This window comes from Pygocentrus nattereri, chromosome 14, assembly GCF_015220715.1.
Source record: "Pygocentrus nattereri isolate fPygNat1 chromosome 14, fPygNat1.pri, whole genome shotgun sequence".
Taxonomy (NCBI): domain Eukaryota; kingdom Metazoa; phylum Chordata; class Actinopteri; order Characiformes; family Serrasalmidae; genus Pygocentrus; species Pygocentrus nattereri.
The window spans coordinates 40,389,556-40,416,188 of NC_051224.1; the positions used below are offsets into that span (position 1 = coordinate 40,389,556).

Sequence of the window (26,633 nt, forward strand, 5' to 3'; positions counted from 1 at the left end):
CACCCACACCCATTATTAACGGGTGTATAAAATCAAGCACATAGTCTCGCAGCCTCCATAGACACACACTGGCAGTAGAACGAGTCGTGCTGAAGAGCTCAGGGACTTTAAACTTGACGCTGTCGTACGATGCCGCCTCTACCACAAGTCAGTTTGTGAAATTTCTGTCTCGCTAGATCTGCCCCTGTCAAACGTAAGTGCTGTCATTGTAAAATTGAAGCTTTTATGAGTAACAGCAGCTCAGCTACGAAGTGGCAGACCACTCACAGAGTGATTATGGCCTATCCTCTGTAGCATCACTCAACATAGAGTTCCAAACAGCCTCTGGATGCAACATCAGCACAAGAACTGTGTATCAGGAGCTTCATGAAGTGGGTTTCCATGGCTGAGCAGCTGCACACTTGCCTAAGATCACTATGCGCAATGCCAAGTGTCGGCTGGAGGGGTGTAAAGCGCTGCCGACTCTGGACTCTGGAGCAGTTGAACCGTGTTCTCCAGAGTGATGAATCAGCTTCTGTATCTGTCAGTCTGATGATGAATCTGGGTTTTGGTGGATGCCAGGGGAACGTTACCTACTGGAATGCCTAACAGTAAAGTTTGGTGGAGGTGGTATAATGGGCTGGGGCTGCTTTTCGGGAACCCTTAGTTCCAGTGAAGGGTGATGTTGACGCTACTGCACAAAGACATTTTACACAGTTAAGCTTCCAGCTTTGCGTCAACAATTTGGGGAAGAGCCTTTCCGGTGCTCCTGTGCACAAAGCAGCTCCATAAAGACATGGAGTGACCGGTTTGCATCAACTTTGGCTTTAGGAAACATTAGTATGAAGATCTGTACTGTGCATTCAGGAGCAACTTGTAAACTTAGCAAGAAAATACTGAATTAGATCTGATGATGTGAAGTTCGACGCAGAACTCCTTAAATTAAAATCACCCCACAATGTTTACCTTGCTAGTCTGCCAACCCAGTCGAGCACGATTCAACATATCACGCAGCTTAAAAGACTAAATCCATGTTCCCATAATCTTCCATCAGTGACTTTAGCCCTACGTGTAAAATGTTTTCTGGTTTTTGATGACATCACCCTGCACCAGCAGGCACCTCCCACCTCCCACCACATGCTGAGGTGGCTCAGAGACCCTCCCGGATGCCAGGTTTCACTCACGTCACACGGAAATGCACAAATACATCCACAATGACTTTAATGTGTCTATTATTACCAACAATGAAGATAAAACTATTTTCCTCATTGAAACTTACAAGACAAAAGCTGAATGATGGCCGTGAAAACAAATCTCTCTCCTTGCTTCAGACGGAAGAGCTGAAGGATGAAGACGAAGAAGCCTACGCAGCACAAGATGGTGGAGAGGATCATAGTAGCCTGCACAGCCTGAAGGTACCCTGGTCATCACACAGAAACAGGCGTTACTCTTAGCAGAACATCAAACATCAAACATTCATGTTTATGTACACCTGGCCACTTTATTAGAAACCCCTCTTGTGTAGCTCCACCTTCCTAGTGTACAGAGCCAGTGTTAGCATCCTAAATGTAGTTTACCCACTTATCAGTAGCTACAGATTACACTATTGTGATGAAAATTCATAGATTATACCTAAACAGTAGAACACTGGAGATCGTGCTTTGTTGCGAAATACCATCCCGGCTGTGATCTGGTGTCCGTAGATCATCCCAGCCGTGATGTTATTGGTGATAACTCCCTCCTCGAGTGCTCTACTGCTTTAATACAGCAGTTAAATAAATACAGTAAGAAATGAATAAACTGGCCGTGAACGCGGCGTTTAATATGTTTTAATGTTCAGCTCCTTCCTCCTAATTACAGCTCCTTAACGAGCAGCTCGTCAGAGTAACGAGCTCCGCCTACTCGCTGCTCAGCCGGCAGTTCGTTCTCCAGCTCCTTACACTAAATTCCCAAACTGTCGTCACCACTGAGCAGCTTTTCAGTCGGCAGCTGTGACAGAAGAACAGCTGAACAACCTGGAATCAGCCAGAAATGAACCCAACACCATTCGCCAGACGTGTCTGATCTTCAGAGTCGGACCAAATCAGACTGAGCCGTAAAACTGAGCCAATATCAGGTTCAGCTCAGTTTGGTCAGTTTCTCCAGATCAGTATTAATGTTGTTTTGTTCCAGCCGGTCTGTAAAGCTTCTTACAGCCCGTTTAGTTTGGCGAATGGTGTTGGGTTCATTTCTGGCTGATTCCAGGTTGTTCAGCTGTTCTTCTGTCACAGCTGCCGACTGAAAAGCTGCTCAGTGGCGACGACAGTTTGGGAATTTAGTGTCGTCTCGTCTTCAGAGTCGGACCAAATCGGCTGTCGGTCAGATGTGGTCTTAACAGCGTCCGTTTTCTGTTTGTGGCAAAGAAGTAAAAATGGCTCGAGCGTCTCCTACAGCTGTCAGAGTCGTTACTTAGCAACAGCATCTCAGTGGAGTGATAGTGTTTGTGATGTTATGGTGAAATAACAACAGCGTTAGAGCGACTCTCAACCAATCAGCTCGTGTGGCCGAAACTCACTGTTGTATAATACAAAATATCTGGAAGCTTGGCAGCTGTTTCAGCACATCTTACTACCAGCCTGTTTCACATAATGAGGGATGAACTTTACCGGAAATCATTGCTGTTGCCCGATTTCTTTGAAAAAGGAACCGGGTTTTAATTTCAGAGCAGTTGGATCTTGTTCCTCTTTTCATGAGTCTAACGTTGGCTTCTTAGTGGACTTTTCCATTCCACCTTAAATGATGCCCCAGTTCTCTTAATGCTGCGTCAGCATCAGAATATGAAAGCAAAGCATTTAAGGTGGAATGGAACAAAAATAATAAGAAGCTATCAAAGAAGAAGCCGACTTTAGCTTCATCCTCTTTTCCACAACGAAGGAAACATTGTTCATTTTTGGTTTGTTCCCCATACACACAGAACCGCTGTCTTTACTGAAGAACCCTTGAAGAACCATCTTTCTAAAGAAGAGACTGTATTCTGTCTGCAAATGTACTCTTCTTAAAAAAAGATGGTTCTTCAAGGGTTCTTGTAAAAACAACAGTGGTTCTGTATAGAACAATGACCACTCAAAGAACCATCTGCCTGCTTTAAGGGTTCTTTGCATGGTGAAGTGGTTCCTTTAGATTGATGGAGAAAAGGGTTCTGCTGCTGTTACCATGTCAAGCTATGTAGATGCTATAAATAACCATTTTCAAAAAGGTTCTATGTAGAACCATATACAACACATTCCCCATCAATCTGAAGAACCTTTTCACCATGCAAAGAACCATGTAAATGGTTCTTTTGAGTATTTATGGTCCTAATTAGAAACACTATCTTTACTAAAGAGCCCTGGTGGAGCTCATGAAGCACACTCTATAGAGAGATGGTTCCTCAAGGGTTCTTTAGCAAAGGAAATGGTTCTGTATAGAATCATAACGCTCAAAGAACATTTTGCAAGATTACAGGGTTCTTTACATCATGAGAGCGTTCTTCAGATCGATGGAAAATGTGCTGCAGATGGTTTCATATAGGAGTTTTTGAAAAGGGTTCTATAAAGCACCCAAAAGGGTTCTTATATTGTTACAAGATTGACACAGTAACAGTAAATTATCCATCAGTCTGAAGAACCCTTTCATGATGCAAGCTCTTTAATCATGCAAAGGGTTATTTGAGTGTTCATAGTTTTACCTGGGACCATTTTCTTTGCTAAAGAACCCTCGAGGAACCGTTTTTTAAGAGTGTAAGGCAGTGAAAGTAGCCAGTGAGTGGACGTACAAAGTTGGAGTTCCCAGTAAAGAAACTGGAGGTTATATAATAATGAGAAAATATAAAATTGTGATAAAGAGTGAAAGTTACCTGCATCTGCGGTTGAACTGCCGGGTATTTCCACACAGGTGACGTTACAGTTGTACCACAGATCAGTGTAGAAGTTTCCTTTACTTGCAACCCACCAAGCCTGGAACCAACAGAGGATCATCAATAGCAGGAACTATGCACACAACCCATATGTACATAAATGTCGCCTGGCCTCACACTCATATGAACTTACATTTAAAATCTGATATATGGACATACACCAATCAGGCATAACATCATGACCACCTCCTCGTTTCTACGCTCACTGTCCACTTCATCAGCTCCACTGACCGTATAGCTGCACTCTGTAGTTCTACAGTTACAGACTGTAGTCCATCTGTTTCTCTGATACTCTGTTACCCTGTTCTTCAGTGGTCAGGACCCCCATGGACCCTCACAGAGCAGGTACTATGTGAGTGGTGGGTCATTCTCAGCACTGTAGTAATACTGATGTGGTGGCGGTGTGTTGTGCTGGTGCGAGTGGATCAGACACAGCAGTGTTGCTGGAGTTTTTAAACACTGTGTCCACTCACTGTCCACTCTACTAGACCTCGTCGGTCCACCTTGTAGATGTAAAGTCAGAGCCGACAGCTCATCTGCTGCTGCACAGTTTGTGTTGGTCATCCTCTGGTCCTTCATCAGTGGTCACAGGACGCTGCCCACAGGACGCTGCCCACAGGACGCTGCCCACAGGACGCTGCTGGCTGGATATTTTTGGTTCTCAGTCCAGCAGCGACACTGAGGTGTTTGAATACTCCAGCAGCACTGCTGTGTCTGATCCACTCAGACCAGCGCAACATACATTAACACGCCACCACCACGTCAGTGTTACTGCAGTGCTGAGAATGACCCACCACCCAAATAGTACCTGCTCTGTGAGGGTCCATGGGGGTCCTGACCACTGAGGAACAGGGTAACAGAGTATCAGAGAAACAGATGGACTACAGTCTGTAACTGTAGAACTACTGAGTGAAACTATATGGTCAGTTGAGCTGATAAAGTGGACAGTGAGCGTAGAAACAAGGAGGTGGTCAGAACGTTACGCCTGATCGGTGTATGTCCATATATCAGATCTTAAATGTATTTGCTTTAAACAAACAATGTTTGAATATCCAAAGGAAAACAATACTAGAATGTTATCATCATGAAGCGCCACTGTTCTGTAGTATCCATGGTGTTTCTCTGCTTGCGGTCATAAGCAATGAAAGCTAATATTAATGGGGTTAATAATTCCAGTTCATTCATTTTTCATTTTTGATCCAGCTGCACATTTCATCATATTTTTGAATAAGCATGTGTTTTCCTAGTTCATTCACCCCCTTTTATTTCTCATACACGCTTGAAAATTTTAGGCATCCTAGAAAAAAAAGCGCATTTAAAACTCTATTTCTCTGGTCAGGGAGCACTTGCTTACTCAGAAAGACTTACATTAGAATACATACAATTAATATTAATAGAGTAAGCGCTCGCCTGGGGCTTGGAGCTGGAATCTGCTTTGTAACAATGCCTGTCGCAAAATGCACAATACAAATCAATTTGAATAGAACAGAATTTTATGCAATGCCTGGAGAGCAAAGAGATGAAATCCAAACAGCACACATCAGTCACTTTTTACCAACAGATAAAGTTATTTTTCACTGTATTTATGTTTATTTGTATTTATTCTACCGTACTGTAGTGTTGTTACTGACAAAACATACTTATTTCTCATTGCTTAGACATTTTCACAAGACTTTTATACAGTACGCCAACCACCGCTTTGTTTATTCTTATTAAAGACCATAAACGGGGCAGCAGTGGGCTGGAGGTCAGGGAACCGGCCCTGTGACCGGAAGGTCGCCGGTTAGATCCCCAGAGCCGACAGTCCATGACTGAGGTGTCCTTGAGCAAGACACCTAACCCCCAACTGCTCCCCAGGCACTGCGGATAGGGCTGCCCACCGCTCCGGGCAAGTGTGCTCACTGCCCCCTAGTGTGTGTGTGGTCACTAGTGTGTCTGTGGTGTTTGTGGTGTGTCAATAATAAATAGCCTGTTTTTAAACATCGGGTTAAAAGGAAAGTCTCTAAGATGGAGCTGCAGAACTAAACTCTGTACGAGAGACGTACTCACATTGTTGGTAGTTGCTACGAAGAGCAGTATCGCTGAAATGATGTGGAAGAGGATGATGAAGGCCAAGATAACCAACATGGCTGAGACTGGAGCAGGAGGGCAGGTGAAGAGGTTGAACCTAAGAGGAGATGAACACCATGAATACAGGTCATTATTCAGAGACACTAAATCAAATCAAATTTATTTGAGGTGCTTTTTACAACAGAATTCCAGAAAAGACAGAGTTTTAACATGAGTGTAAAGCCCCCAGGTGAGCAAGCCAGGGGCGACAGTGGCAAGGAGAACCTCCCTCAGACCTGAGGAAGGAACCTGGGGAGGAACCAAGGCTCACCAGGGGGGACCCGTCCTCCTCTGCTCAGACTACCTACAGAGATATTACACTACTAATATTAATAGCAGTAATATTAGTAGTAGTAACAGCTAGGAGTCCATGAGAACTTCAGTGTAGGGTGGGCAGCTAGTCCAAGGCAGGTGGTGGTAGCTGGGGCGTGGGCAGCTGGTCTGAAGCAGGTAGCAGGAGGGCTCAGTGCTCTACTAGATGCTCTACTAGATGCTCTGAAGGGGCATCCCAGCCTAAAACTAGAGTTTAAAACTAAATAACACAGTTTTGAGCTGCTTTTTATGCTGTATCATACCATGAATTCAACATATAACCATTGGGAATCCCTGTGGTGTCACCCAGTCATGCCTGCTAGTCTAGCCCCTGGGCTAAAGGCTAATACAGGGTTTTATTATTAGTGCAGAATTCATGGAAGAAACCTGTAATTCTATCTTTATTTAGAACAACATGAACACAGGAGAGGAGTTCTTTGCATCCCTGACCCTTTCAGTCAGAGACAAGGAGCAGAACCAAGGTAAGAGATCTAGATAACAAGCTACTTTGCTAACGTTAGCTTGTAGCTTTGTCCTCACAGTTGCTACAGTTACACAGCTGGCTTATCTGCACTTGCCAGCTAACCAAATGAAATTCAATAAAATCAACACCAAAGTCATTCAGAAGTTCCTCAAACCTTCGAGATATACCATCAGAAGTGTTTCTTCTCGTTTTCAAACGATGGGAGTAAGCACGTTTACAACACTGCAAAAACGCCACCGTCACGTAACATCAAGGAAGTCGATGAAGCTAATCTTTCTCCTAAAAGAGAGTTCAGATTGTTATAAGCCTAATGTTAGATTATATACCTTATTTCTAGACAGTTACTTGTTTATAGTGATTTTATTAGTACGTAAAACTTGATTTAGTCAGATTTCACCAACATTTACTGAACATCAGATCAAATAAAGTCCAGTTCGGTCAGATTTCACCAACATTTACTGAACATCGGATCAAATAAAGTCCAGTTCGGTCAGATTTCACCAACATTTACTGAACATCAGATCAAATAAAGTCCAATTTGGTCAGATTTCAACAACATTTACTGTCAGTTTTATCTTTTTAGATCACGTCATGTGGAATAACTTCCCTCTGACTCACTTTCTTCTCTGACTGCTGTTTCTCTCCTCGTGGAGTCACTCGCTCAAGTCTCAGAGCTCATCGTAATGCACAGATCTGATTGGCTGAGTAGCATCACGTGGGATATTTACAGCGCATGCGATTGGTCTATGAGTTTCCCAGGGAGCTAAACCAGTACCGTAATGACTAGGAATCATTATCCGTAGTTTATCCGTTGTAGGTCCAGGTCCCCTTAGGACAGCTTCTGGGTCCAGACTTGGACCGCGGTCTGCCTATTAGTGACCTCTGGACTAGATTTAAGATCATTTCACTTTACACAATCCCATTTTTTGGGATGTAGTGCAGATGTAGTGATGGTTACATTATATTGGTCAGAGTGCTCCTTTAAGGTTCTAGACCAAGGTCAATCATCCTCACAGCTTAGCTTAGTGTTTGTGAGCTGCATGATAATTATGGGATGAACTGTTTGTAAAACCAGCCCCTTAAAGACACTGGCTCTTTGCAGACTGGGGTCATGCCTGGTCTGGACCTCTTGACCCTGTGATTGCTTCCATAAGCTGCAAAGACAACAGTTTTTGCTGTGAGAAGATTAAAAACCATAGATGAGAGAACTTCTAGCTCTCCAAGGTCTCCGTCTTCCTCTGCTCAAATAAGCCAATTCCGTTGCTGCTGCATTCGTTGGCCTGAGGCCTAATTGCAGAGAGAGTGATGTGACAGTCGCACAAACACAAACAGGAGGAATGATTCATCATCTTGGCTAATGCGCGAAGTCCTTCAGCGCCCATACTGCCTCGGAATATTGGAGGATTCCCCAGTGCTGCCGAGCTGACCACCACGGCGAAGCGTTCGGCTGCGGAGTGCATTGTTCTGCCACAGAATCGATGAGGTAATGCCACGGCAGCAGCAGCAGCTCTGAGCTCACGTCTGAGGCTCCATTCAGAGGAGGATTTGGCTATGAATGCGCCAAAGCCTCAGGCAGGGCCCGCGCACTCAGGCCTCGCGGGCCTGGACTCTCAGCTTAGCCACCAGCCCCGGCACTCAGCCTACAAGCCTGCAGGCCTTAGTCAGACAGATGGACTGGCTCCTTATTGCACTACGTACTGAAGGTCTAGGGCTGTTCAGTGGCTTATTTTCCACTGCCATTTCACTGGAAGCATGTAGACTTTGAATATTTGTCAACTTTTGAAAAGAATGCCTTTGCATTAGGCCAGGGGACACCTAAATGTTAAGAAGAGACCTTTTAACAAAACCGCCTTGGGAGCCACAATCTATTTTTCCATCCTGGCTGTAAATATGTCTCAGTATGTGCTGATATACTAGTACAGGCTAAAATTATAATATGAACAAAAACACAGACTCTGCTCTGCTTTAAGCTTCAGCTCAGCTACAGCTGCTTTTCTCGCACCTCTTGCAGGAAACTTTAAACTGCCTGAGGCACCAGAATGTAGCTGCTGCACCATTTAAAGTGCAACAAGAAAATTCAAACAAGAAGTGGTTCACGAGAAACTGACTTCAGCCTCGCGTGTGTTTAGCGTTTGTCAGTTTCTCCTTGCAGATTAAACGTATCAGGAAACCAGCTGGAGTGACTATAAACACTGAAATCCATTCGTCTCCAAATTATCGATGTTCGTCTTAAATCTCTCTCTTTGCCATTTCGTTATCTTCTAGCTAGGCGAGACTGTTGTCTGCATTGCTATGGTGACCAGCCGTCAACCTTCAGGGTTAAAGGGTGAATTAGCTGAGCGTGGTAAAGAAAACAAAGTCAAAATCATCAACAATGTAGTTCATTCTCTAACAGTTTAGCCTTAACGTTGGCTGACGTTGGCTAGTTTGTGGTAACATGCCCATTATAGTGATTTCTTTGGGCCTTGGGCTTATTAGCTGGCACCATTTCAACTGTAACAACCCTCTAAAATGTGATTCTGGCTACACCACCGGCCACAGCAGTCTGCTTTGAATGCACCAACAAGGCATCCCTCCCATCACTGTTCGCCCTTCACCCGAAGTGGAATGCACAACGACACTACTTTGTGTTCATTTCCCCTTGCTGCACACATCCAGGATAAAAGGCCACGCTGATACATCAGCGGCGCTCAGCTGTGTGCCTCCAGTCTTGCTAATAATCTAAAATGTGTTCTAGCGGGAAGAAAAATGCAAATGTGCACGGTTATGACAGTGACATGCCCAAAAACGTGGTAGGCGTGCTAGTGTTGCAGTGTCCAATAAAATATGCAATAAAGAGCTATTTCTACACTATATATATCCAATGAAGAGCTATTTGGGATTCAGCCTTAGCTGTCTGCACTCTAATAGTGCAATATGTATCCAGTAAAGAGTCATTTGGGATTCAGCCTGTGAAGTCTAGTGCACTATGGATGTAATAAAAAAGCCATTCAGGATTCAGTCATAGACTAAAACACCAAAAAGTACATCATATACCCAATAAAGAGCCATTTGGGATTCATTCCTAGTCTTCCACAGCCAAAAACTGCATAATATACCCAATAAAGTGCCATTTAGGATTATATACCCATACCTTGTGGACTGGAGGTTAAGGAACCAGCTTTGAGACCCGAAGGTCACCAGTTCGATCCCCTCGGCCGACAGTATGTGACTGAGGTGTCCTTGAGCAAGGCACCTAACCCCCAACTGCTCCCCGGGTGCCGTGGATAGGGCTGTGCACCGCTCTGGGCAAGTGTGCTCACTGCCCGCTAGTGTGTGTGTTCACTAGTGTGCATGTATGTATGTGTGCAAAGGGTGGACCGACACCATATTAAACCCTATGGATTAAGAATGGGATGTGACTTATGTTGTTCATACGCTTGTGAAGGCAGACGAGCGAATACTTTTGGCAATATAGTGTATATCCAATAAAGAGCCGTTTTGGGTTCAGCCATAAGAGTGCGCTATATATCCAATATAGAGTCATTTAGGATTCAGGAATGATCTGGAACCCGTCCTACTCAAGCTCTGTGCGTCTTTTTCTTCTTCTCCTTTCTTCTGAGCAGCCTTACAAAGAATGTGGGAGTTCAAACCTCTTTTCCCCGAGCTTATGAAACCGCTGTCCTCGTATGAGAGATAGCCTGCACAAAAAATATGCATTTGGCTCCGATCTGGAAGGAAACCCTGACGTAGCAAGGTGCGAAATGACCAGATGGACATTTCAGAACGCCACCTAAACGGAGCCCAGGCCTCTTTTTCTTCTTATCTCTCTACTAGTGTGTTGAGTAAATACAGCCGGTGGAGCGGGATGGGCTGTTACAGTAGTCATATTCAGTTGTTAAGAACGTGGCACTTACACAAGTTTTACTGAAGACACATCAAGGCCTTTAACGTTAAGAGGCCCTCAGCAAAAAACACTTTGAACCACTTTTATAATTAAACTTTCAATCTAGTCTTTGTGATGCAGAGAGATCTTGTGGGTATGAAATGCGACTTTATGGCTGCATATAAAACAAGCGCCGTCCATGATGTAATCCACTCCCTTTATAATTGGTGGCCCATTTTTTTATAAAGTGCCTGAAAAGTAATATTACAGCGCTAAGCTCAGCTGCACAGTCGATTTCTGTCTAGCTGTATTACTTACAATGTAAAGACAAGCTGATCCCAGACTCCGAGAGAACATTTGAAAAATAACGTTTCGGTGAATTTCATGAAACGGGAGCAGCTACAGAAGCCCAGTTTGATGTCCGCAGTCTCTAACCTGGGCCTTGAAGTGGACCAAAAGATGGCACGATAACACTTTTTGCTTTCTGAGACCGAGACTGAAACACCGATAACAGAACTGGGCCCAGCTGGGAGAGAGAGTGCTCACTGTGATGCTCGCTCTACCGTTTAAGAACCATCTTTGTGTTAAGATGCTTCGGGCCAACAGCCGTGATCTGAATTTTTTCTATAGAATTCAGGATTTGTATCTCCATTTTTGTCGTTTTTCAGTTTTTGCCATTGTTTGAAAATAACCTGTTGCCCTTTACGTTGTGTATAAATTTCATGATGAACGGACCAAAAGAAACGACTCAAAATGAATTCTGGTTCCATTGACTCACATTAAAGTAGGTTTTCTTATATGTACATGTATATATATATATATATATATATACAGTACTGTGAGAAAGTCTTAGGCACCCAAGACACATTTACAAAATCTATTTATTTGTGTAGTTTGTGTTTATTTGCTGAGAAAAGTGTTAATATTTGAATAAACAACATTTATAGAACATTAATTAGTGAATGTGTACATATATATACACATATACATACATTAAATAGTGATTTTCCAGATGTTGGTATGTATGTTTGTTTCTCCCGTTTGAGAAGCCCAGTATTATATGTATTATATGTAGCAGCTCCTGGTTTGACCAATCAGTGCTCAGTAAATTGAGCTCATGATGTAATTGATGATATTAACGAGTCTCTGTGGCGGCTGTGAAGGTGTCCAGGAAAAATATGGACCCGAGAAATTCTTGTTACTGTTTATTGAAATTTTAATTTGCTTAGATGCCTAAAACTTTCGCACAGTACTGTACACACACACACATATACACACACACACACACACACACACACACACACACACACACACATATATATATATTGTCCTAATGGCTGCTGGAACTGTTTTTCTAATATCTAAAATAGTCCAAAAATGTGGTAAACATTCAGCATTCAAACGACACAGAGGTAAAACAAGAGAACCAGTGTTGTTCACCTTCTTATGCAGCCAAAGCCTCTGCAGGTGGGAATGAGATCAGCTTTCAGAAGGAAATTCCTAATATTACAGCTGTAGACAAGTGAAGGACACGCTCACACTCACTGATACAGCTCAAATAAACGAACAAAGTGAGGGACAATTAGCGAACATTGGCGCTTCAAGAACAGCCATTGTGGAGCTTTCAGTCCATTCAAGTGCATGAAATGGGAAAGTCCTATGCAATTGTGGCCGACAACCGCTTTTACTGCCCACTCACTGACCACTTCATTAGGAACAACTGCTTTCTACTTCCACTCACTGGACACTTTATTAGAAACACCCACCTTGAGCTTCCACTCACTGGACACTTTATTAGAAACACCCACCTTGAGCTTCCACTCACTGGACACTTTATTAGAAACACCCACCTTGAGCTTCCACTAACTGGCCACTTTATTAGAAACACCCACCTTGAGCTTCCACTAACTGGCCACTTTATTAGAAACACCTACCTTGAGCTTCCACTAACTGGCCACTTTATTAGAAACACCTACCGTAAGCTTCCACTAACTGGCCACTTTATTAGAAACACTAACCTTACAGCTTCATGATGTATGTGTAAAGTTATAGACTAATGTTCATTTGTTGCTACACAGTATATCAGCCCACCTCTATTCGTCAATGGTCAGTTTCTGTCCACATGGCGGCTATTGTCCAGATATTATTTGGGTGATGGACCATCCAGGAGCTGATGAGCTATACAGGAGCAACAGCATATAGGGAGTATACAAGCTGTGACTAGTGCTGCAGTACCTTATCTACGCAGAACAGAACGTGGCTGTCCTTCAGGAGTTTTGTGTGTAAGATACAGACCAAGAGTTAAAATCACCAAATGGTCTGAATGACATTTCATAGTCACACATTTAATTAATCAATCTGTCCTCTGTCAGGAAGAACAGACATCTGCGCCACAGCTGCTGCAGTGGGAACTGGAGAGAAAGAAAAGTAATTCCGTTTTGTACTTCAGGCTTGTAATAGAGGGTTGGGGGCCAGTTACAGTTTATATTAGACTTCAAAAGCTATGAGTTTGTTTTGGAAAAACTGTCAGCGCTGGGTTACAGTACATTCAATCACGCTGGTAGTTTGATTATGACAGACGTTCTCCCCAAAGATGGAGCAAAACAAAACGTGCAAAGGGATTCGAGCCAGTGCTCTGACTCTCTCTCTCTCTCTCTCTCCACACACACACACACACACACACACACACACACACACACACACACACACACCTCCTTGTTTCTACGCTCACTGTCCACTTTATCAGCTCCTCTTACTGTAGGACAGACTGTACAGACAGACTGTTACAGACTGTAGTCCATCTGTTTCTCTGATACTCTGTTACCCTGTTCTTCAGTGGTCAGGACCCCCATGGACCCTCACAGAGCAGGTACTGTTTGAGTGGTAGGTCACTCCTACCTTGTCGGTCCACCTTGTAGATGTAAAGTCAGAGACGACAGCTCATCTGCTGCTGCAGTTTATGTTGGTCATCCTCTAGTCCTTCATGAGTGGTCACAGGACGCTGCCCACAGGACGCTACCCACAGGACGCTGCCCACAGGATGCTGCCCGCTGGATATTTTCAGTTCTCAGTCCAGCAGCGACACTGAGGTGTTTAAAAACTCCAGTAGCCCTGCTGTGTCTGATCCACTCAGACCAGCGCAACACACACTAACACACCACCACCACGTCAGTGTTACTGCAGTGCTGAGAATGACCCACCACCCAAATAGTACCTGCTCTGTGAGGTTCCATGGGGGTCCTGACCACTGAAGAACAGGGTAACAGAGTATCAGAGAAACAGATGGACTACAGTCTGTAACTGTAGAACTACTGAGGAGCTCCTATGCCTGATTGGTGTATATGGGGCACTGCATTATTATATATAGATGCAGTAACACTGTGAAGTGTGTGTGTGTGTGTGTGTGTGTGTGTGTGTGTGTGTGTGTGTGTGTGTGTGAGTGCGCGTGCGTGTCTACACTAAAGTGCCCCAGTTGTCTCCTCGTGCTGGATGGAAAACGCTGACTCGGGGTTCAGACATTTAACATCTTTTTTTATATAAAACAAAAGCCACAGTCTCCGACACGCTTCCAGGTCGGCCACTGCTGAAAACAGACACGGCAGTCATGGAAGAAATGACGGAGGAGGGGAAACCTCCATCGCTGCCCAGTGTGGCCTGGCCAAAACGGGCCAAAGTTATGGTCCACCCCCCTCCAAACCCCACCAGCATGCCATCCCAGCCTCCATTCACACTAATCCAGGCCATCTGCAGAGCCTGGCTCAGAGGAGCATGTTCAAATGCATGATGTTAGAGGAGATGTGGAAAGTGGGATATTTGTGGGTGCATGATATTCTGCCCGCAGAGATGCCTCCAGCAGCACACTGGCAGAGCGCACGCACGGCGACTCACTACGGCCGATCTAAAGGCCTGTGAAGATAATAATTACTATCCCTGAGCCTTAGTTAGATGCCATTATGTGATTTGTGATGTTTTGACTGATAGACTGTGAACTCTGTGAATATTAAGGCTACAGGGATGGCATTGCTGAACACAAGCCAAAGGCTCAATGTCTGGTGGTTCCTGAATCATTTCTAGTCTTTTCTGAACCCGCGACCTCTGATGGATGTTCCACTGGCAAGTTAGCAAGTTGTTGCAGTTAGCAAGCGAGCTAATTCACCATCTAATCCAGCCAGACTGACTGCACACCATGCTGCCTCTCTATTATGCATTAATAGGAAATCCCACCAACATCTCAACATTTCTGCAGAGTTAAATGGTCGAGATGTAAACAGAGAGATTCAGAGCGGTTTGGTGTGAAATGGTTCATTGTACAGACCCCATTGGTGGCGACAGTAAACAGCTGTCGCCATGACTACAACACAAATACAGCCGTTTTATTTACTATCCAGAACCACCAGTTTTCTTTGGGGGTTACCCTGCTAGAAAATCCAGCATAGACCAGCGTGGTTGCACCAGCAAAATCATCCTATGTTGCAATTTGGTTGCTGGCATGCTGGTCAACCAGCATGACCATGCTGGGTGACCAGCTAAACCAGCACCAGACCAGTATAAACCAGTATAGACCAGCTTAGACCTGCACGGAAATTCATTTTAGGCCCAGAACATTTCAAAACTATTGTGAAACAGCGTCTCAGTCATCAGCCAGAGAATTCATAACCATTTCATGCAATAACTTGCAGTGAAGGAGCTTTTAGAGGAGGACGTCTGGTTGCTATCACCACCACTTTGAACACTTGGATTAGGATGAAGCATAATACATCACACCCCTCTGAATGACTCTGTTTACATCTTAACCACTGAATTATCCTGAAATGCGGAAAAAATCGGTGGAATTCCTCTTTAAATTATAGTCGGTCGAGAAGACGAGCTACGAACAGACGCTGCCAAAATCTGTCAGACTGGCTTCTTTTACACACACGACTGTTTCTAAGCTTCGTCATCGTGTCCTCATGCCAGAAGCGTTCTTTTGACTAACCAACCAATTTTCCCCAAACTTTCCCCAAACTCTCCCTTTTGTCTGAGAGCATCTCCAGCTTTGCCTCTTTAATTGTAGGACATGAAAAATTTGACCAAAAGGAGCCACTACATCCTCAAATAGCCCAAATGTGTCGGAAAAGCAGAACGAGTTTCCCTGCGGAGGGAATCCGCACCGAGGGAAGAACGCTAAATGTTTTAGCTCTACAGCCTCTGCGGTCTGAAGCTTCACCTCGGAGGTAACAAAATATTCACGGGTTTGTTCCACAGTTCTGCGACAGACTGCCAGTTCAGTTCAATAACTCAACGACAGGCAACCTCTGGCACAACGCAGCAAAAACAAAGGACGGAAAACTATGAGATGTTTCAGGAGCGCAAAACGATGTGTATCAAGTTTTTCCAATCTATCTACACAGCAAAGTACAGTCTGAATTGCGAATTAGGTTTTACACCCTAAATTATTATTACATACTAAGGCTTATTATCCAGTAACTACAGGGACATCAGTGCAAACTGGCTGAGCTGTTCTGAGATTATAGATGTGTGTAATGAAACTTTAGCCATTTAAGGGGGATTTTAGACCATCAGTCCATCCATATATCCCAATAAGTTTGTGTTTTAAAAGGAAGACGAAGTGACATAGTTATGGTTCTGAAGCTGGACTGGCTTAGCCACACCCGGAGCTGAAGATACACGATATACAGACACCTATGACCACCTCACGACAACTAAATTCATTATTAAAGCACTAACTAGCTAAAAGCAACCTGTGCAGAACTGTTAATCTGCTCACATGAACCACAGAGTGCTTAAACATGAAGTAGGAACAAGGTTCTGTTTAAACTGAGGGATTTTCTTAACTAGGCTAAAAGGTAGCAGGCTAAAAAGGCTAAAGGACAGTTAGCTAAGAGGCTAAACTGCTTCTCCATTAGTATTCAGTGCCATGATTTGATTTGAAGTACTTACTGAAAGATTTACTGTGAAACTGTACAATAAAAAAGTAAAGAATATATTACTTGAATGGCTAAAGCCCTGTCTTATTTGAGCTGGATTAGTTTGATCTGGGGACGTGCTGTAATCCGAGTGATTAGTGACGAGATCTGTGATTTCAATGCGGTATGACTGTGCCATGTCTGCACTCTACTTAGTCTACTAAGGAATAATTCCAGAAGGAATGGCCTTCTATAACCAGCAATAGGAGTCCTGTTCCAATCGACATCACAGTGACGTTGATGAAGAGCGATGAGGAGACGGACGCATGTGCGGAGATAAGCAAGATTTATTAAGCTCAAATCCAAAATCAGGGTTGAGGCGGTCCAGGGTCAGAGAGCCAACATGAAGAGCAGGACGGACAGACATGACGAAATAAACATAGAATTCCAAACAATACAAACACTTACATACAAGAGGGCTAACAAGGGATAACAGGACACAGATTGAAACACAGGTGGGAACAATCAGGGGCGGGGTCTGAAAACAAGGGGGCCGGACAGGGAGGATAATCACAACAAAAGCACGTGAAAGACCAAAAAACAACACGAGCACATGGACAGGACTGGGAGGGGACAATCGTGACAAACGTAATAATAAAACCAGTAATAGAAAACAACACCTCGGATTAGCCATTTAGCCACACCTGTTGTTATTGTTGGGAAGTGTGGAGCCTGTCGCATAATGCTGAGCAAAATGTCCAAATTAATATGCATCATTCCAGGCTATTTGGGGTAATTTTGGACCCTTTATCCCGAATAAATCAGTTCCTCCTCTAGTGAAACTAATCCAGCTCCAATAGGGCTTTACATGCTTCTAATGTCCATGTAGATCTGCCTTCTAATGTCCTAATTAAAGCCAGTGGGAAAATGTGTGGCACTTTATATTGATACCAACACAACAAAGGAAACTGCAAGGAGGCGCTAGTGGAAATTAGCACTTGCTTGCAACACATACTCACGTGTCACGGTGAGTAAAAAATGACATATATAGGTGCATTAAACGCAGCTATATCATGACATTTTCATTATTATGACAAAAATGACCATTTAATGAAATTTAATGACCAGGCAGTGATCTTCTCTGTGGTTCTTTATGGATATGAAAGCTTGACAACAAATGGGTGAGGCAGGACAAATACTGATGCCAATGAATTTTGGTGCTGGTGAAGACTTTTGAGAGAAACTTGGACAGCAAGGAAAACAAACAAACAGATCCTCGAACAAATCAAGCCTCACCTCTCACTGGAAGCCCAGATAACCAAACTGAACCTCTTAGTTTGGACAAATTATGAGAAGAACCAGTTCACTGGAAAAGACCATCATTAGGCCTGAAAGAGCCGGAAGAGAATGACCTGCTACAACATGGAAGGAAGCAATCAGAGGAATCATGAACCAGCCATTCAGAACCCTGAAGACCCAAGCAGAAGACAGGATGTTGCATGTGGGCACCAGGAGTTGGAAATGCTGGAAAACCAGCATAGTCCAGCACAACTGGTCACCAGCAAACCATATGTTGTGTTTTAGATGCTGGTATGCTGGACAGCAGCATTGAAAGTTATTACGCTGATCACCAGCAAAACCAGCATATCGCTGCTGTGAGAAGAAAACCTCACATCTCCCAAATGATAACCTCACAGGAGAAGGAAGAAAAAACTACTTTACTTTTAATGTAAGTCAATAGAACCAGATTTTTTTCCAAGTCATTTTGAGCCATTTCGTTTGGTTCATCCTTCATTCATGGGATACCATAGCAACTACATGGCAACACCCTAGCAATCATCTGGGATTTTATATCAACCGCCTATCAACCCCCTGTGAAACCATAGCAACTGCATAGCAAAACCATAGCAATCATGTGGGACATCGTATCAACCCTAGCAACCACTTATGACACCATAGCAACTACAAAGCACCACCCTAGGAATCATTTGGGATTTCATATCAACCACACCTAGCAACCACCTGGAATACCATAGCAATTGCACAGCAACACGCTAGCAATCATTTGGGATACCACTTTAACCACCTAGCAACACCATAGCAACAATCTAGCAACCACCTGGGGTACCATAGCAACCTCCTAGCAACATGCTAACAAGCTTAAGGTGCACAATCACTGTATCTTGTTCAGGAAACGGACTTCTCTAGTTAAATATGTAACTACGTAATTATATTTGCATATCATAGCAAAACATAAGCAATAACTCTTGATTTCTAAGGGTTAAAGGCATCTCTCCCTAAAAAAAACCTGCTGTGCGGAACAGAACCAGCTCACTCTGATGAACAGCTCCTTCACCTGCTGGAACCGAGGGCGACGCATTCCAACTCCGTCAGACCTGATCTAATTAAGATCACAGCCTTTTCGTGCTCTCATTATTTCCATACGCAGCAGCCCATTCATCCTCTCGTCAGCTTTATCACAAACTGAGTTTTGCTTCTAATGTAGTCGTAAATTAAAAGCACTGCCTGCTTCTTCTACTCCTGCCTCAATAAATCTGCAGGTAAGCAGCAAACAGGCCCATTCTGTTCCCCCTAACTTAATTCCTGACGCCTCTGCCGTTGCTAATCGTCACCTTAAGAAACATAACGGCTCTTGCTCAAATTACAGTATCAAGTTGTTGAAAAGCAGCGTTGTCTTCTCTTCTTTCCACAGGAGCACTTGGGATGATGCTTTTAACCTCCCTTTGGTCTAAAGAAACGAACCTCCTGGATCTGTCCTGAGCCTGAAGGTGAACATACCTTGCCTGATTACTTCTGTTTACCAAACTGAAGCTCCTGTCTCAGAGCTCGGCTTGGGACAAAGAAACTTTTCACTGGTGAGGCTGCCTACAGGCACTGCTGCCCAGTCTGAGCTAAGCCTGCAGATATTTATAAGGCACAGTTTTTACGGTTCAGACAAAACCTCGACCACAGTTGATTAGCGCAGGGGAACAAATCTATGCGGCTATCCCAAACGGGACAGCTAGATGGAGATTCGATCTGCTGCTGACCTTCTTTATTGTTCTTTCCCTGTGCCTGAGCAACGATGCACAGTCCCAAGACTTATTTTTGGGGTGAAAACACAAAAGCCAGGGCTGGCAAGTGGCCCACTCTGAGATTTAACACACAGAAACAAAGCGAGGCGCGCTTCAGGAACTGCCCTCACTGTAAACTAAGCCTCGCCCGGTGGAGATATGAATTGCAGCGGCCTCTAAATTGTGAGCTGACAAAAAAACAGAAAGCAGAAGAGTCTCCAGGAGGAGAGGCAAAAGCGTGAAATTGTCCTAAAGTGGCCAGGATTGTCTGTTTCTCATCTGCAATTCTTGAGTAAAAGTGTCACATACATCAGTGCGTTTTACAGGTGATGTCTCAGTCCTCAGCTCTGCTGTTTAGGGGCAGCAGGAGCTTCCCTGTTTGGAAAGGCCTGAGTGTCATCAAGCTTCAGCTTAAGACAGAACAAAATATCAATATACAGTATCTCACAAAGTGATTACACCCCTCACATTTCTGCAAACATTTTATTCTGTCTTTCTATGACACTATAGAAATGAAACTTAAAGTGGTCAGTGTGCAGCTTGTACAGCAGTGCAGATTTACTGTCCTCTGAAAAGAACAACACACAGACATTAATGTCTAAACAGCTGGCAACACAAGTGAGTCCACCTCACAGTGAACAGGTCCAGATTGTGCCCAATTGTGTCGTCGTCCCTCCCTGGTGTCATGCGGCTTGTTAGAGTTACAAGGTTCCGGGTGTGAATGGGGAGCAGGGCTGTTAAATTTGGTGTTTTGGGTACAATTCGCTCAGACTGACCACTGGATATTCATTTATACTCTGAGGATGTGAGAAATAGAATTGTTGCTCCCCACAAAGACGCCTAGGCTGTAAGAAGATTGCTAACACCCTAAAACTGAGCTATAACAGTGGCCAAAGTCATACAGCGGTTTTCCAGGACAGGTTCCACTCGGAATAGGCCTTGCCATGGTCGACCAAAGAAGAGTCCACGTGTTCACCGTCATATCCAGAGGTTGGCTTCAAAAAATAGATGCATGAGTGCCTCCAGCATTGCTGCAGAGGTTGAAGAAGTGGGAGGTCAGCCTGTCAGTGCTCAGACCATACGCATATGCACTAACTTGGTCTGCATGGCCGTCATCCCAGAAAGAAGCTCTTCTCTACTTTTGCTTTAATGACAGCGTCCACTCAAACTGGAAACTGCAAATTTGTTCAAAGAACTAGAAAAACAAACCCAACTGAGAGTCGTCTGAACACGAGCTTCACTGGAAAAGACTGAATACACAAGCTGACCTTTTTGTTCAAAGACCTCAACCTGGTCAGCGTCACATATTTGTTTAAATTTCAATAAATAGTGCAGAAATTTTCATAGCTTTTCTTTGTTCTACATTTTCAAGATTTTAAAACTTTCTGTTGATTATTTTCAGGTATAAATGAATAAAACTGATTTTCAAAGTGGTCAGACTTTTGAAGTGCATGTAATAATATGACCCATATTTTTATAAATACAGTTATTTTCTTCTGACCTTCATCTGACCAAGCAAAAGCTTCATCTGACCAGGCAGGAGCTTCACCTGACCAAGCAGTAGCTTCATCTGATCAAACAGGAGCTTCTTCTGACCAAGCAAGGATGCAACTGGTTCCATATTTATACTGTAAATATGTTCATTCTTACAAAGGATAGAGTTTATATTTTTATCTTACTTTTTACATTTAGTATTATGTATATTGTCTATATAGTAACAAGTAACAAACTGTAAACATTGTTAAGTAATTAATAAGGTTAATTACTTGCTTGTTAATTCTCTTCTGAATAATTCTGGACTTCAGTGTCGCTTTGCTGCTGTAGCACTGAGTTTCCCTGTTGTGAGACTAATAAAGGATGGTCTTATCTGTATCTGACCAAGCAGGGGCTTCATCTGTCCAAGCAAAGGTGTAACTGGTCCAAGCAGGGGCTTCATCCATTCAAGCAGGACTTCTTGTATCTAGCCTGGAGCTTCACAACATTGATCTGCAGGGGTTCAGCTAGAAACTACTGAAAAGTCTTGTGTTTGGCACAGTGCCTCTGTCTAAGCTCGCTCACACACAGCAGGATTCGTCTCGGCCCTTGGCCAGACCTGCAGAGTTGAAGGTCTGGGGCTTGAGCAGCGGACACCTTCCCTCTCAGGGGCATCTGCTGTGGCTTTAGCATTACTGCTGCAGGCCTTTACTTTGCGTTCCAGGGGTTACGGCCCATGACAGCCAGTAACAACTCCCACATGGAGGCAGCAACTGATGTAATGGAGATTCCCCCACAGGATATCGCCTGCTGGTTCCCATCTTTCATTTACGCGTTGTTTGGATCCTCTCCAGCCACTTTGATCTTCAGGAAAAGAGAGAGAAAGGTCATCTCACTCCTGGTGTCTTAAGTTGGATTCCATTTGGTTTTTAAACCTGTAGCGTATCGCTCTAACAGGTGAGGAGGGGAGAGAATGTTAGAATACCCAAAGAGCTGCTGAAGCTGGAATCACTTTCTCAGAGGAGGTTCTGAAAGGTGTTTTGAGAGGGATTTGACTGGCCAAGTGGTACTTCCAACAAATAATCCAAATTCAAAGGTCTTAGCCGGGATGCTTATGTTACCACTACACCACAGGCTCCAGACTCAATAACAATAACAACACGGCCGTTTGTGATAGCAGGTTTTATTATTCCATCAGCATGAAGTGGACTAGAGCAGGACTACTATTACTGAACACACTCACTGTCTGACTGTAAAAAAACTAAACAAACTGTGAATTATTACTGGATTAAAATGGCTCAACAGTCATTACAGTCAGACTGTAAAACTTCAGATATTGCAGATTCATACTGGAATAAATTCACAGATCTGGTCACTACAACGTAAAGCTAAACCAGCTTCAGCAGCGCTCACTGCAAGGAAAACGAGGCTGAAATCTTCAAACAGCCAGAAAGTAAAACAAACAGAAGCTGACAATGCCACCCTGCGTGCCCATCGCGCACCGCCTTGTTTGTTTGTTTAGTCTCTTCATGCAAATAGCAGATTTAGTCTCACAGCACCAACTGTGTTCAAACCGAGCCTAATGTCTGTCACACGAGTGCCAGCATGCAGTTTATAAACAGAGCGGACTCGGCCTGCCAGCCACATCTCATTTTCCATTTTTGTGTGTCTGTAAGCAAGCAAATCCCTCAATCCCACTTAAGTGTACGTCTGTCTTCATGTCTGCTAGACCCCCGCCTCTTCAACCCCCCCAGTGTTTGAGTCCTGACTACGTTCCTTCCTCGTGTCATCTGAGAGTCTGAACGCGTGTCTGCATTTTTGTCTCTGTCCGCCTGCCTCCTTGTGTACTTCCATATCCGGCGTATTCCACACAGGCACTGTCATCTCTGCAGCAGCCAAGAGCTGCAAGAATTTCACCTCTATTCTGAGTTTTTATTTCCGAAATGCGACGCGAGGCTCACGCCATTTGTTGTCACTCTCTCAGGACACAGACACCACACCCAAACACCGCTAGCAAACACTATAAGAACATCTCATTCGGAAAAAAGAATCCAGACTGTGACTGACGTTTTTCCCATATGGACACATTTACATACGCTGGTTTTCACTCAACGTCAGGACAAGCAGTCATATATATCTACATATATACATATGTACATACATGCATATCACTGCTCTCAGACCAAAACCTCGTATCTCCAAAATGGTAAATTTACAGTGGAAGGAAAAAACCTACTTTACTTTTAATGTGAGTCAATGGAACCAGAGATTTTTCCAAGTAATTCTGGGATATTTCTTTTGGTCCATTCGTGATCAAATTTACAAACAATGTAGACAGTAGGTTTTTTCAAATCATGTCAAAAAACGTAAAACAACAAAAATGGAGATGTGAGGTATTTTGTCGAACAGCAGCGATGTGTGTGTGTGTGTGTGTGTGTGTGTGTGTGTACATATATCACTGGTATCAGAACAAAGCCTCTAACTTTACAGGAGAAGGAAAAAACATCCTTTGCTTTGAATGTAAGTCAATGGAACCAAAATTTGTTTCCAAGTCATTTTGGTCCATTTCTGTCAGTTCATTCATCATGAAACTTGCACACAGTGTAAAGGACAACATGCATTTTCAAATTCTGTCAAAAACCCAAAAACAACAAAAATGGAGATACAAGGTTTTGTTCCAACACCAGTGATATGTAACTGTACAGTGAGGTCCCAAAGTCCGTCACTGCTGAAAATGCTTCTCTTTGGTATTCCTTTCTAATTTAACACATTATTTTTCAAGACAAATGATATTATCAGCATAATGCTTTGAGCGGAATGCAGAATCACTGAATGTCTACATGAATTTCAGAATTTCATCATTTGACATTCCTACTTTTGCTTTAATGACAGCGTCCACTCAAACTGGAAACTCCACAAATTTGTGCGAAAGACTCTGATCAGAAAATCAGACCCAACTGAGAGTCGTCTGAACACGAGCTTCACTGGAAAAGACTGAATACACAATCTGACCTTTTCGTTCAAAGACCTCAACCTGGTCAGCGTCACATATTTGCTTACATTTCAATAAACAGTGCAGAAAATTTCATAACTTTTCTTTGTTCTACATTTTCAAGATTTTAAAACTTTATGTTGATTATTTTCAGGTTTAAATGAAAAAAGACATATATACCAGATTTTGGACTGAACTGCACGTAATAATATGACGTATATTTTTATAGAAAACAGTTATTTTACAGTTAAAATGGCCATTAAGAGTCAGAAAAACGCAGAATATTAAACAGAAAATGATACAAAAGCCTCAGCATCTCACTCTGCTCTCCGCTGTGAGGGTCAGTGAGTCTCTCTCCCTTCATTCCAGCTTCCGTTCTTCTCAGGAGCCTCACTTTCAGCTCCTCAGAGAACCTGCAGACACGCCTCCAAAGCTCAGTCTGAGAAGCTGGTTGATGATCAAACCCATTCAGTGGTGCTGAGGTCTGGACTCTGGGGTGGTCAGTCCATCGTCCAGCTTCTTTGTTTGATGTGTCCGTCTCCTTTTCTCAGTGAGGTTCTTCTTGATCAGCTACACATCCTTTCAGACCCACAGCGCTGAGTGGTCTTCTCACAGTGGAAGGATGGACAGAAACACCTGTGGATGTTTTCAGATCTGAAGCAGCTTGATCTTCTCCTCTCTCTCAGAGATCAAAGCTTTCAGTGCTGTTTATCTGATGGGGCAGTTTTGGGGTCGACCAGCTCTTCCAGGTGGTTGTTAGGAGCCTCATTTTCTCTATATCTTCTAATATTATTCTGCTCCGTTCATTTTAAATCTAATTTCAGAAATATCTCCTGAACAATGAATAAACGGCTGTTATAACTGGAAATTACTACAGCATCTGTTTTTAATTTCTAAGTCGAAATTTAACCTCAGGAATTGACAAAATATGCGTTTTTAGGATAAAAAATGTTGTTCGTGCAGCTTAGTCCTCTTTTTCTACAAAGTCAGGACTTGTTTGTGTGGCACTAGTGACCGCCTGCCCTCACTTCACTAAAGAACAGGTTTTTATCAACACCGGTTGCTCCATTTATCCACCGTTCCTCCGTTTCGAGGCGCTGTGGTGTTGATAACACACCCTGTTTGACAGCTAGTTTGCAATTCAAATGCATCCCGAGCCAAAGAGCCGGACTCGAGCGCCTGCTGACGGCCCATCATGTTTCATGTTCTCCGCAGCCGTAGCGGTCAGCCCTCACTGACAGGAATTTCAAAGTGTTGCAGGAAAAAATGCATCCTTGCATTTTTCGTATCCCCGTGTCCATCCGGCGCCACTAAAGACAACAGGCCTGGCCGCGTCGTAGAACGACAAAAGTCAGAGCTTGACCCGTGGCCTAACTCCTGATCCAGCTGCCTCCTGATCCAGCTGCCTCCTGATCCAGCTGCCTCCTGATCCAGCTGCCTCCTGATCCAGCTGATGGAACTATTTGGCCACCAAGTGCAGTCGTGTGCAAAGGTTTGGGTCAAACTGCAGGTTTTTCTGAGAGAAAATAAGTGAACGCATCCTCTACAGAGACCGTCACATTTTAATGCACAATTACTGTTTAACTGCGAAGTCTAACATTTTGAGGAAAAAAGACAGATTTTATATTTTATTTTCCCCAAAACGTTAAAAAGAGCAAATAAATACAAACTTCTAGGTGTTCAAAGTAGGCAAACAACTGACTCACCTACCAGTGATTACAAAATCCTGGGCTGGAAACTGGACTCAGGCTCTGGGGCCTCCTGGACTAAAGTGACTCCAAGCTGGGGTTAAAACGATATTCTGGCCAATAAAATCAAATGTGCACGTATTTTCACGCACCCAAGCCTGTGTGTAGTCTGCTTCTTTAGGTTTTGCACTGAAGCTACAAAGCTGAAGTACTGAAAGCCTACAGACCACCAACTAGTATTACAGTTGAACTGTAAACAACGAGGTCACCACCTGTTACCACCTATAAAATAACTCATTACACAGCTTTTCTTGAGTCAACTCAACTTGAGGACCCCAGACGTCATTTAACTCGGACTTCTCCGACCCTTCTTCTCCGGCTAGTTAATCTCAGTTAGTTAAACAAAATAGAATTAGCTTTTTCACTCAATTCACCCACCAGCTGGGAATCTGTCCCCCACACAATCCCATTGTCCATTTCTTATTATTGGCTTCCGGATGTGGACAGCTGTGGATCTGCTGGGCTTCAAACTCACCATCTCCTGAAGCTGGGATGAATTACTGGGTTATAAGATTGTTAGATTATTAGACGGTTGCAGTACACGACGATGCTAGATTTAAAGTTAAAACAACACTAAGCCCCTCCCCCTTTTTGAGTGTCACCTGTGTTATATTATCATACTCATACGCCTTCAAACAGGGGGGCAATTATTTATTATCACCCACCCCAGTTCTCAGTGACATGAAGCTGAATCAGAGATTCTCCGGCATCTTGTTCGAATTTTCCCGTTCCACCTTAAATGGTGCAGCAGTTACGT

The 26,633-nt window shown here is 43.6% G+C and overlaps 1 protein-coding gene across 1 annotated transcript in view; it reads right to left on the reverse strand.

The window, feature by feature from the left end:
• The window catches only part of emp2 (epithelial membrane protein 2), a 38,118-nt gene that overhangs the window by 5,466 nt on the left and 6,019 nt on the right, over positions 1-26,633 (reverse strand). The window contains exons 2-4 of the mRNA XM_017718311.2: positions 5,963-6,080; positions 3,854-3,953; positions 1,259-1,399 (exon numbers count right to left, since the gene is read on the reverse strand). Of these exons, the coding sequence (XP_017573800.2) occupies positions 1,259-1,399; positions 3,854-3,953; positions 5,963-6,040 (319 nt within the window). The 5' untranslated portion in view covers positions 6,041-6,080. The remainder of the gene's footprint in view (positions 1-1,258; positions 1,400-3,853; positions 3,954-5,962; positions 6,081-26,633) is intronic.